At 42.2% G+C, this 12,506-nt stretch overlaps 1 protein-coding gene across 7 annotated transcripts in view; it reads right to left on the bottom strand.

Annotated features, from left to right (window-relative positions):
* Window positions 1–10,349, bottom strand: part of GRIK1 (glutamate ionotropic receptor kainate type subunit 1) — a 419,685-nt gene extending 409,336 nt beyond the window's left edge. For 5 of the 7 annotated variants that reach the window (XM_029214399.1, XM_029214405.1, XM_029214396.1 and 2 more), the window contains exon 1: window positions 9,888–10,005. In XM_029214399.1, coding sequence (XP_029070232.1) covers window positions 9,888–10,005 — 118 coding nt within the window. Of the gene's footprint in view, window positions 1–9,887; window positions 10,129–10,160 lie in introns of those variants that run through there. The other 2 variants (XM_029214401.1, XM_029214404.1) reach the window with 2 other exon arrangements.
* Window positions 10,350–12,506: the final 2,157 nt, after the last annotated feature.

Here is a 12,506-nt window from a genome sequence, read left to right as displayed (position 1 = left end):
TAGAGAGGCATGTTTCCTCTGAGTTAAAGCTGGTTTCCATGGTGCTGAAAGAGAACGGACATGAGGACATGGGGAGGGGGAAGGGTAAGCTGAGACAAAATGAGAGAGTGACACGGACATATATACACTACCTAAGGTAAAATAGATAGCTAGTGGGAAGCAGCCACATAGCACAGGGAGATCAGCTCGGTGCTTTGTGACCACCTAGAGGGGTGGGATAGGGAGGTTGGGAGGGAGATGCAAGAGGGAAGAGATATGGGAACATATGTATATGTATAACTGATTCACTTTGTTATACAGCAGAAACTAACACACCATTGTAAAGCAATTATACTCCAATAAATGTTTAAAACATAAAATAAAATAAAATAAAATAAAAGTAAGCATAGTCCTTAGGTATATACAGGGTGGTGTTCGTGCCAAGCACAGGTCACTAAAAGCCAGAAGGAGTAAGATGTTTGTACTGCACATAAACAGCACCAGACCTTGCAATTTTACTTTATGCAGTTTGGCTCCCATTTAGAAAAAGGAAATCTCATTATAGTGTAGCATATATTCTAAGGTCAGTGAATCATGCTGGGTTGTTTTCACTTTGAAAACTACTTTTAAATGGATGAGCTCCATTGCATGGAGCTCAGATATGTACTCAGATCTGTGCGTAGATATGTCTTAAAACATCATTTCTCACCCTTTCCTGGAACTCCTTTAGATTTGGGTAATGTAGGGGAGGAAAATTCTATCTAAAGTTTATTGTACAAAAAGGAGGGCTGTTGGCTGACATACCTTGTTCGAGTATGTATAGATTTGTCTTTTTTTTAATATATAAAATATATAGAGGACTCCAAGATGGTGAAGGAGTTAGATGTGGAGATCACCTTCCTCCCCACAAATACATCAGAAATACATCTACTTGTGGAACAACTCCTACAGAACACCTACTGAACGCTGGCAGAAGACCTCAGACTTCCCAAAAGGAAAGAAACTCCCCACGTACCTGGGTAGAGCAAAAGAAAAAAGGAAAAACAGAGACAAAAGAATAGGGATGGGACCTGCACCAGTGGGAGGGAGCTGTGAGGTTTCCACACACCAGGAAGGCCCTTCGCGGGTGGAGACTGCGGGTGGTGGAGGGGGGAAGCTTCGGAGCCACGGAGGACAGCGCAGCAACAGGGGTGCAGAGGGCAAAGCGGAAAGATTCTCACACAGAGAATCGGTGCCGACCAGCACTCACCAGCCCGAGAGGCTTGTCTGCTCACCCGCGGGGGCGAGCAGGGGCTGGGAGCTGAGGCTCGGGCTTCAGTTGGAGCGCAGGGAGAGGACTGGGATTGGCGGCGTGAACACAGCCTGAAGGGGGCTAGTGTGCCAGGGCTAGCCAGTAGGGAGTACAGGAAAAGGTCTGCAACTGCCAAAGAGGTAAGAGACCATTGTTTCCTGGTGCACGAGGAGAGAGGATTCAGAGCACCGCCTAAACGAGCTTCAGAGATGGGCGTGAGCCGCGGCTACCAGCGCGGACCCCAGAGACGGGCATGAGACGCTAAGGCTGCTGCCGCCGCCACCAAGAAGCTTGTGTGCCAATACAGGTCACTATCCACACCGCCCCTCCCGGGAGCCTGTGCAGCCCGCCGCTGCCAGGGTCCCGGGATCCAGGAACAACTTCCCCAGGAGAACGCATGGTGCGCCATAGGCTGGTGCAACGTCACGCTGGCCTCTGCCACTGCAGGCTCACCCCGCATCCTTACCCCTCCCTCCCCGAGGCCTGAGTGAGCCAGAGTCCCCTAACCAGCTGCTACTTTAACCCTGTCCTGTCTGAGCAAAGAACAGACGCCCTCAGGCTACCTACACGCAGAGGCAGGGCCACGTCCAAAGCCGAACCCCGGGAGCTGTGTGAACAAAGTAGAGAAAGGGAAATTTCTCTCAGCAGCCTCAGGAGCAGCGGATTAAATCTCCACAATCAATTTGATGTACCCTGCATCTGTGGAATACCTGAATAGACAACAAATCACCCCAAAATGGAGGCAGTGGACTTTGGGAGCAAATGTAGACTTGGGGTTTGCTTTCTGCATCTAATTTGTTTCTGGTTTTATGTTTATCTTAGTTTAGTATTTAGAGTTTATTATCATTAGTAGATTTGTTTACTGATTTGGTTGCTCTCTTCCTTTTCATATATATATATATTTTTTTCCTTTTTCTCTTTTTGTGAGTGTGTATGTGTATGCTTCATTGGGTGTTTTTGTCTGTATAGCTTTGCTTTTACCATTTGTCTTTGGGTTCTGTCTGTCTGGGTTTTTTTTTTTTTTTTTTTTTTTGTATAGTTTTTAGCACTTGTTATCATTGGTGGATTTGTTTTTCGACTTGTTTGTTCTTTTCTTTCTTTCTCTAAGGACTTTAAATTTTTTTTTTATTTTTAATAACTTTTTTATTTTAATAGCTTCATTTTATTTCATTATTTTTTTCTTTCTTTCTTTTTTTCCCTCCCTTTTCTTCTGAGCCATGTGGCTGACAGGTCTTGGTGCCCCGGCCAGTGTCAGGCCTGTGCCTCTGAGGTGGGGGAGCCGAGTTCAGGACATTGGTTCACCAGAGACCTCCCGGCTCCACGTAACATCAAATAGCAAAAGCTCTCCCAGAGATCTCCATATTAATGCTAAGACCAAGCTCCACTCAACGATCAGCAAGCTACAGTGCTGGACACCCTATGCCAAACAACTAGCAAGACAGGAACACAACCCCACCCATTAGCAGAGAGGCTGCCTAAAATAATAATAAGGTCACAGACACCCCAAAACACACCACCACATGCATTCCTGCCTACCAGAAAGACAAGATCCAGCCTCATCTACCAGAACACAGGTACCAGTCCCCTCCACCAGGGAGCCTACACAACTCACTGAGTCAACCTTACCCACTAGAGTCAGACACCAAAAATAGCAGTAACAGGGAACCTGCAGCCTGTGAGGAGGAGACACCAAACACAGTAAGTTAAGCAAAATGAGAAGACAGAGAAACACACAGCAGATGAAGGTAAAAACCCACCAGACCAAACAAATGAAGAGAAATAGGCAGTCTACCTGAAAAAGAATTCAGAGTAATGGTAGTAAAGATGATCCAAAATCTTGGAAATAGAATGGAGAAAATACAAGAAACATTTAACAAGGACTTAGAAGAACGAAAGAGCAAATAAACAATGATGAACAGCACAATAAATGAAATTTAAACTTCTCTAGAAGAAATCCAAAGCAGAATAACTGAGGGAGATGAACGGATAAGTAACCTGGAAGATAAAATAGTGGAAATAACGACCACAGAGCAGAATAAAGAAAAAAGAATGAAAAGAATGGAGGACGGTCTCAGAGACATCTGGGACAACATTAAACACACCAACATTCGAATTATAGGGGTCCCAAAAGAGGAAGAGCAAAAGAAAGGGACTGAGAAAATATTTGAAGAGATTATAGGTGAAAACTTCCCTAACATGAGAAAAGAAACAGTCAATCAAGCGCAGGAAGCACAGAGAGTCCCATACAGGATAAATCCAGGGAGAAACATGCCAAGACACATATTAATCAAACTATCAAAAATTAAATACGATGAAAAAATATTAAAAGCAGCAAGGGAAAAACAGCAAACGACATACAAGGGAATATCCATAAGGTTAGCTGCTGATCATTCAGCAGAAACTCTACAAGCCAGACTGGAGTGGCAGGACATATTTAAAGTGATGAGAGGGAAAAACCTACAGTCAAGATTACTCTGCCCAGCAAGGATCTCATTCAGATTTAACAGAGAAATTAAAACCTTTACAGACAAGCAAAAGTAAGAGAATTCAGCACCACAAAACCAGCTTTACAACAAATGCTGAAGGGACTTCTCTAGGCAGGAAACACAAGAGAAGGAAAAGACTTACAATAACAAACCCAAATCAAAGAAGAAAATGGTAACAGGAACCTAAATATTGATAAGTACCTTAAATATAAATGTATTAAATTCTCTAACCAAAAGACATAAACTGGTTAAATGGATACAAAAACAGACCCATATATATGCTGTCTACAAGAGACCCACTTCCTAGGGACACATACAGACTGAAAGTGAGGTGATGGAAAAAGATATTAATTACAAATGGAAATCAGAAGAAAGCTGGAGTAGCAATTCTCATATCAGACAAAATAGACTTTAAAATGAAGACTATTACAAGACAAGAAGAAGGACACTACATAATGATCAAGGGATCAATCAGGGAAGAAAATATAACAACTGTAAATATTTATGCACCCAACATAGGAGCACCTCAATACTTAAGGCAAATGCTAACAGCCATAAAAGGGCAAATCAACATTAACATAATCATAGTACGGGACTTTAACACCCCACTTTCACCAATGGACAGATCATCCAAAACGAAAATAAATAAGGAAACACAAGCTTTAAATGATACGTTAAACAAGATGGATTTAATTGATATTTATAAGACATTCCATCTGAAAACAACAGAATACACATTCTTTTCAAGTGCTCATGGAATATTCCCCAGGATAGATCATATCTTGGGTCACAAATCAAGCCTTGGTACATGTAAGAATATTGAAATTGTATCAAGTATCTTTTCCGACCACATGCTATGAGACTAGATAGCAATTACAGAAAAAAATCTGTAAAAAATAAAAACACATGGAGGCTAAACAATACACTAGTTAATAACAAAGAGATCACTGAAGAAATCAAAGAGGAAATCAAAAAATACCTAGAAACAAAGGACAATGAAAACACGATGAACCAAAACTTATGGGATGCAGCACAAGCAGTTCAATGAAGGAAGTTTATAGCAATACAGTCCTACCTTAAGAAACAAGAAACATCTGAAATAAATAACCTAACTTTACACCTAAAGCAATTAGAGAAAGAAAAACAAAAAAACCCCAAAGTTAGCAGAAGGAAAGTAATCATAAAGATCAGATCAGAAATAAATAAAAAAGAAATGAAGGAAAAAGAGCAAAGATCAATTAAACTAAAAGCTGGTTCTTTGAGAAGGAAAACAAAATTGATAAACCACTAGCCAGACACATCAAGAAAAAAAGTAGGAAGATTCAAATCAACAGAATTAGAAATGAAAAAGGGGAAGTAACAAATGACACTGCAGAAATACAAAGGATCATGAGAGATTACTACAGGCAACTATATGCCAAATAATGGACAACCTGGACGGAATGGACAAATTCTTAGAAAAGCACAAACTTCTGAGACTGAACCAGGAAGAAATAGAAAATATAAATACACCAATCACAAGCACTGGAATTGAGACTGTGATTAAAAACCTTCCAACAGACAAAAGCCCAGGACCAGATGGCTTCACAGGCAAATTCTATCAAACATTTAGAGAAGAGCTAACACCTATCCTTCTCAAACTCTTCCGAAGTGTAGCAGAGTTAGAAACATTCCCAAACTCATTCTATGAGGCCTCCATCACTCTGATACCAAAACCAGACAAAGATGTCACAAAGAAAGAAAATTACAGGTCAATATCACTGATGAATATAGATGCAAAAATCCTCAACAAAATACTAGCAAACAGAATCCAACAGCACATTAAATGGATCATACACCATGATCAAATATCATTTTTCCCAGGAATGCAAGGAATCTTGAATATACCCAAATCAATGTGATAAACCATATTAACAAACTGAAGGAGAAAAACCATATGATCATCTCAATAGATGCAGAAAAAACTTTAGACAAAATTCAACACCCATTTAGGATAAAAGCCCTCCAGAAAGTAGGCATAGAGGGAACTTACCTCAACATGATAAAGGCCATATATGGCAAACCCCCAGCAAACATCATTCTCAATGGTGAAAAACTGAAACCATTTCCTCTAAGATCAGGAGAGGATCTCCTGTCCACTCTCACCACTATTATTCAACCTAGTATTGGAAGTTTTAGCTACAGCAGTCAGAGAAGAAAAAGAGGTAAAAGGAATCAAAATAGGAAAGGAAGAAGTAAAGCTGTCACTCTTTGCAGCTGACATGATACTATACTTAGAGAATCCTAAAGATGCTACTAGAAAACTACTAGAGCTAATCAAGAATTTGGTAAAGTAGCAGGATACAAAATTAATACACAGAAATCTCTGGCATTCCTATACACTAATGATGAAAAATCTGAAAGAGAAATTAAGGAAACACTCCCATTTACCATTGCAACAAAAAGAATAAAATACCTAGGAATAACCCTACCTAAGGAGACAAAAGACCTGTATGCAGAAAACTATAAGACATTGATGAAAGAAATTAAAGATGATACAAACAGATGGAGAGATGAACCATGTTCTTGGATTTGAAGACTCAACATTGTGAAAATGACTCTACTACCCAAAGCAATCTACAGATTCATTGTAATCGATAACAAACCACCAATGGCATTTTTCACAGAACTAGAACCAAAAATTCCCAATTTGTATGGAAATGGAAAAGACCCAAAATAACCAAAGGAATCTTGAGAAAGAAATACGGAGCTGGAGGAATAAGTCTCCTGGACTTCAGACTATACTGCAAAGCTACAGTAATCAAGACAGTATGGTACTGGCACAAAAACAGAAATATAGATCAATGGAACAGGATAGAAAGCCCAGAGATAAACCCATGCACATACGGTCAACTTATTTTGATAAAGGAGGCAAGAATATACAATGGAGAAAAGACAGCGTCTTCAATAAGTGGTGCTGGGAAAACTGGACAGCTACATGTAAAAGAATGAAATTAGGACACTCCCTAACACCATACACAAAAATAAACTCAAAATGGATTAAAGACGTAAATGTAAGGCCAGACACTATAAATCTCTTAGAGGAAAACATAGACAGAACACTCTATGACATGAATCATAGCAAGATTCTTTTTGACCCACCTCTTAGAGAAATGGAAATAAAAACAAAAATAAACAAATGGGACCTAATGAAAATTAAAAGCTTTTACACCACAAAGGAAATCATAAAAAAGACGAAAAGACATGCCTCAGAATGGGAGAAAATTTTGCAAATGAAGCAACAGACAAAGGATTAATCTCCAAAATTTACAAGCAGCTCATGCAGCTCAATATCAAAAAACAAATAATGCAATCCAAAAATGGGCAGAAGATCTAAATAGACATTTCTCCAAAGAAGATATACAGATGGCAAAGAAGCATATGAAAGGATGCTCAACATCACTAATCATTAGAGAAATGCAAAGCAAAACTACAATGAGGTATCACTCCACACCAGTCAAAATGGCCGTCATCAAAAAATCTACACACAATAAATGCTGGAAAGCGTGTGGAGAAAAGGGAACCCTCTTGCACTCTTGGTGGGAATTTAAATTGGTACAGCCACTATGGAGAACAGTATGGAGGTTCCTTAAAAATCTAAAAAATAGAACTACCATATGCCCCAGAAGTCCCACTACTGGGCATATACCCTGAGAAAACCATAATTCAAAAATTTCACCACAATGTTCATTGCAGCTCTATTTATAATAGCCAGGACATGGAAGCAACCTAAGTGTCCATCAACAGATGCATGGATAAAGATGATGTGGCACATATATACAATGGAATATTACTCAGCCATAAAAAGGAACAAAACTGGGTCATTTGTAGTGAGTTGGATCGACCTAGAGTCTGTCATACAAAGTGAAGTAAGTCAGAAAGAGAAAAACAAATACTGTAAGCTAACACATATATATAGTATCTAAAAAAAAAAAAAAAAAAAAGGAAAGAAAGAAAAATGGTTCTGAAAAACCTAGGAGAAGGACAGGAATAAAGAGTCAGACCTAGAGAATGGACTTGAGGACACAGGGAGAGGGAAGGGTAAGCTGGGATGAAGTGAGAGAGTAGGATGGACATATATACACTACCAAATGTATAATAGATAGCTAGTGGGAAGCAGCCACATAGCACAGTTCTTTGTGACCACCTAGAGGGGTGGGATAGGGAGGGTGGGAGGGAGATGTAAGAGGGAGGGGATATGGGGATAAATGTATACACATAGCTGATTCACTTTGTTATAAAGCAGAAAGTAACACACCATTGTAAAGCAGTTATACTCCTATAAAGAGGTTAAAATAATAAATAAAATAAAATATATGCAAAGCACCAATTAAGTTAATGAACATTGTAAACTGTAACACACTGATTGTTTACTTCATGTTGTCCACAGGAATTTTGTTACCAGAGTGTGTAGGGTTGATCGCATCAAAAAAAAAAAAAAAAAAAAAGAAAGAAAGAAAAAAGGATTTTAAGGTTAGAACATATCTAAGGTGAAGGGTATTTTAATTATGAGTGGTATTTTTTTTGTAAAAGGAATACTTTGGGACCTTTTAAATGAACAGTCTAAATTAACCACCAAAATGTACATTATCATTAGTCTAGAAAAAGATGTCTGCAGTAAAAGTTAGTATTTGAGAACCTTTCTTTCCTTGAAAATCAGATCCCACGTGCCTAGAGAAAATGTACTTCAGCATAGTAAACTTCTATGTTCTTTTCTTTTTTCTTTTTTTAAATCGGCATATTCAGTGACAGGAACTACGTTCTGAATCTTTGGAAAGAGGTTCTTCAGTTGCAGGTCGGAACTAACAAAGTTACTGAGAAATTTCAGCCAATTAGAGGAGTCAGTAAAGAGTGCACTTTCTGTCAGTTCCTGGAAATGTTATGAGTTAGAAGCCCTCAGACGTGAGGACTTCACTCTTGGTGCCTAACGTGAGAAACTGGCGAAGCTGGGAGCCCCGTCTGGTGTGGTGTAAAGACTTCACCTGTGGCTCTCCTCGCTCACTGGGTCTTTAAGAAGCACAGTGGGTTGGGGGAAAAGGACAAACTGAGACTAAAGGAATAGAAATTGGGTTTAGTTTGCAAGGGAGAACACTAAAGTAGTCAAAGAGCTTTTCGACCCAAAATGCTGCTCAGAAATCGCTCGGTGCCTCCAGAGACCAAACCCTGATGGTGGGTGCATTTAGGTATCTGAATCCACAGACTAGCAAAATTCCCACCCTCTCCCTGTTACTGAGCTTGCATTTCACCCGCTTTAGGCTGCCCTGGGATTCCTACATTTAGTTTTCCAGTCTCTTTTTATCCCCACCACCGCCCCCCTCGAGACGGAAGTCCAGAGTCTTCCAGGGAGTTACCTTGACGGGTCTGGATCATGCTCAGTGGCAGGCTGGCGGGACAGATTGGGGAGCAAGTGGAAAACTTAGGTGCCGGCTTACGGCACTGACTTGACGATCCTCCCTACTCCTGGAACCCTCAGTCAGAAGTAAGATCCCGACTCTGCCCAACTCTAATGGAATCCTCCAGACTTTGGAGACTCCTTGTGGAAGAACCCAACTTAAGGATAAAAACTTGGAGGATCGGGGCTAGCAGGCTCAGGGAAGTCCTCGCGTCCCTCGCGGTCCCCAAATTCTACTCCTGAGATCTGAGCATGCCCGCGAGTACCCAGATCCCCTGTTGCCGGGGACCCGGGCGGTGGATCTGGACAGCGCGACGCCCACCGAGGTGAAGGGGAGAGCGCATCTCCGCTCCCAAACCGACTGGCTGTAGCCACGCGCGACCCCACACCCAGAGTAGGATACCTGTGCAGGAGAGTCTCGAACCCTTGTTCTCTTGCCCGCGTGTCTGGAGCCCAGATTAAAAAACCCGCCAACCGTACCTCGCGGGGAAGCCCGGCACTCGCCAGGAGAGAAGCTGTGACGAGACTTCTCCTCTCCTGGAGCCTCCCGGGTGAGCTGACTTCCACTCCCCCCAGCTCCTGCCCCCGCGCCTACGCGCACTGCCTCGCCCGGGATCCGCGGAGCCCGCGCTGGCCGCGGTGAGAAAGCACATCCCCCGAGCCTCTCGGCAGCCTGGAGCGTTCCCCGGGTTTCACTCACCGATCCTGAGTACTTGCGGAGCCGTCTGGGGGAGGACGTAGCAGAGGAAATAGAGAAGCGCCCAGCTGGTGTCCCTGGTCCAGAGCCCGGGCTGCGCGAGGAGTGTGCGGCGCTCCATCTTCCCAGCTTCTTAATTCCTGCCCAGACCCAGCCGCTGTCGCACGCCCTCGAGAGGCAGCTCGCTCAGGTCGGGTCCCCGCCTCATCCTCCCTGGGATGCTCCCCGTTTGCACCCTGCGCGCCTCACCCTACCCCCCCTCCGCCCGCGCCAGACCCCCGGAAAGAGATTGAGGGAACAGGCGTGGGAACGCGGAGCTGGCTGGCGACGTTGGGCTCGCTCGGGGCTGGCTTCTCGTTTCTGCCGCTAGCCCATCACTGCTGCGGCTCCCCCTCCTCCTCCATGGGCCGCAGACCGCGGGGAAGCAGGGCGCAACTGCTCCCGGAGCCGGGAGACCAGCTGAGGAAAGTTGCTGCCCCAATTTGCTGGAACGCCTCACTCATTCGTCCTCTGGTCAGATGAGAAAGTGGAGGGGGCGGGGGAGGGTAGGTGGAGGGTGCAACGAAACAAGGAGGGGAAAGGGGGAGAGAAGGCGAAGGAGGAAGGAGAGGGGGTACTGGGTGAGTTGGTGCAGGGGCTCTGAGCAAAAGCCGGAGGAGCTCCAGCAGGTTCACTAGGATACGAGCCACGCTTTTGCTTCTCAATTCTTGCTTTCCTCTTCCTCTCGCTGGCCCCAGCCTTTATTTACTGCCCGCTCCAATGCACTGATCCAGACACTCATACACGCACACAGGCACGCACATTCTCCGTCTCCCTCAACTTTGCGCTGTGATGCTGGAAAGTCTATTGAGTATTGCATCCTGAAGACAGAAAATTTAACCTGCTGGTCAGAGCAAAGGCAGCCTCTGTTGTGGGCTGTGAGTGGCAGAGGAGCCTCCTTGGTAATGTCCCCGTGCGCCTGTTAGGGGGGGTCGTAGAGATGGCCAACTACGACTCTTCCCATCACTTGATGGAAAATCGCCATCTCGGACGCCAGTATTCAGAGAATAGAGGAGCTCTTATTTCAACTCTGGCAAAGATGAAGAAAAGGAGGAGGAAGAGGAGAAAAATGAGATACTTTCAGCCCTCTAAGATTAAAGTGCCTTCTTTCCTATTCAGACCCAAGATAATCTCTCGTAAATTGCTTCCATTTACACGTGCAGAACTGGGAAAGAGGCAGCTTCCAGCGCCGCTCCTTTTCTTGATTTCTTTTGACTGTCACGTTTGAACGCTGGAAGAGAGGCTATTTTAGCACTGTAGGTTTGGAGACTATTTCTCTGTAGAAGGACAAGGACACTTCCCTGGGGAAATCATCATCATTTGATCATTTTGGCTTAATTTCCTCTGAGCCTTGCGGAGGAATGTTCTGTATAAATGTTTGCTAGGTCTGCGTTAACACTCTAGAGTTTTTGTTTTTGTTTTGTTTTGTTTTGTTTTTTCCCCTCTGAGTATGGATTTTGGAGAACTGACTTAAACTGAGTTAATTCATCTGAAAAACATGTCCACAGGTATATAGACCTATAATAGGAAAGAATTACAAAAAGAAATGTAATATAACTTCAGATGCATTCATTCATTCACCCTTATATGTGGTGCCAGACACTATATATATATATATATATATATATATATATATATATTTTTTTTTTTTTTTTTTTACCGAAGACCCTATAGTGAGAAGCATGCACCATCCATCCTCCAAGAGAGCTTATAGCCTCACTGTTGGCAGCTAGTCAGTTCATACTTCAAATACTGTGCCTGGTTCTGGATACTTCTGTATGATAGTTGATAAAACAAAACATATCCACAGATAAGAAGAAGGGTTGATTTGGATTTAAGAATGCATCTCATGCATAGATTGATGAAACCAAGAAAAATTAGGAGCATATGCAGGTTATCTTCAGAAATTTGAAGAGCTCTGTGTTAAAAGAATGTAGTCATAGTATTAGGCAAGTGAGAAGAAATAAGAAAACTAAGAATGTTAACTGGAAGTTGTAAATTTCATTTATTTGGCCGAGGAACATTTCTAAGTCCGGAAAGTGTCTGATGATATGATATGATATGACTTGCTTCAGAAAAGAGACAAACTTTCCTGTCATTCATTCATTCATTGGCTCATTCAATGCATATTTGAGTGCCTACTTTGTGGGAGGCATTGGGCCAAACCCCGGATACACAGTGGGAATATGGTTGCTGCCATAATGAAACTCATAGGTAGTAAAGAAATGTGATGAGTTTTACAAAATTGTACTTAGGGCATGATGAAAAGGAGAAATTTAACCTCTTTAGGAATTTGGGAAGAACTTGATGAGGAAGTGATGCTTCAAAATTCAAATAATGGGTACTTTATAAATCCTTAGTAAGTATTATTTAAAGTAAGAATAAATATAAAGCTTGTTAGAGGATTTTTTTTTAAACCTAAAGATTTGTGTAAAGCATAATCAGTGGCCTATTTTTCTTGATACATATGGGGTTAATAGATAATAGATATTGCATGTCTAGATCTTGAGATCCCAAACTCCAGAATTAGGTCAGCTTTTGAGCAAACTGTTTGAATCCTGGTTTTACCCAATTCTAGATTTG

This window comes from Monodon monoceros, unplaced genomic scaffold, assembly GCF_005190385.1.
Source record: "Monodon monoceros isolate NGI ecotype Baffin Bay Population unplaced genomic scaffold, NGI_Narwhal_1 Super_Scaffold_11, whole genome shotgun sequence".
Classification (NCBI taxonomy): domain Eukaryota; kingdom Metazoa; phylum Chordata; class Mammalia; order Artiodactyla; family Monodontidae; genus Monodon; species Monodon monoceros.
Note: the sequence above shows the minus strand (reverse complement) of the source record. Positions and strands in the feature narration are given on the sequence as shown.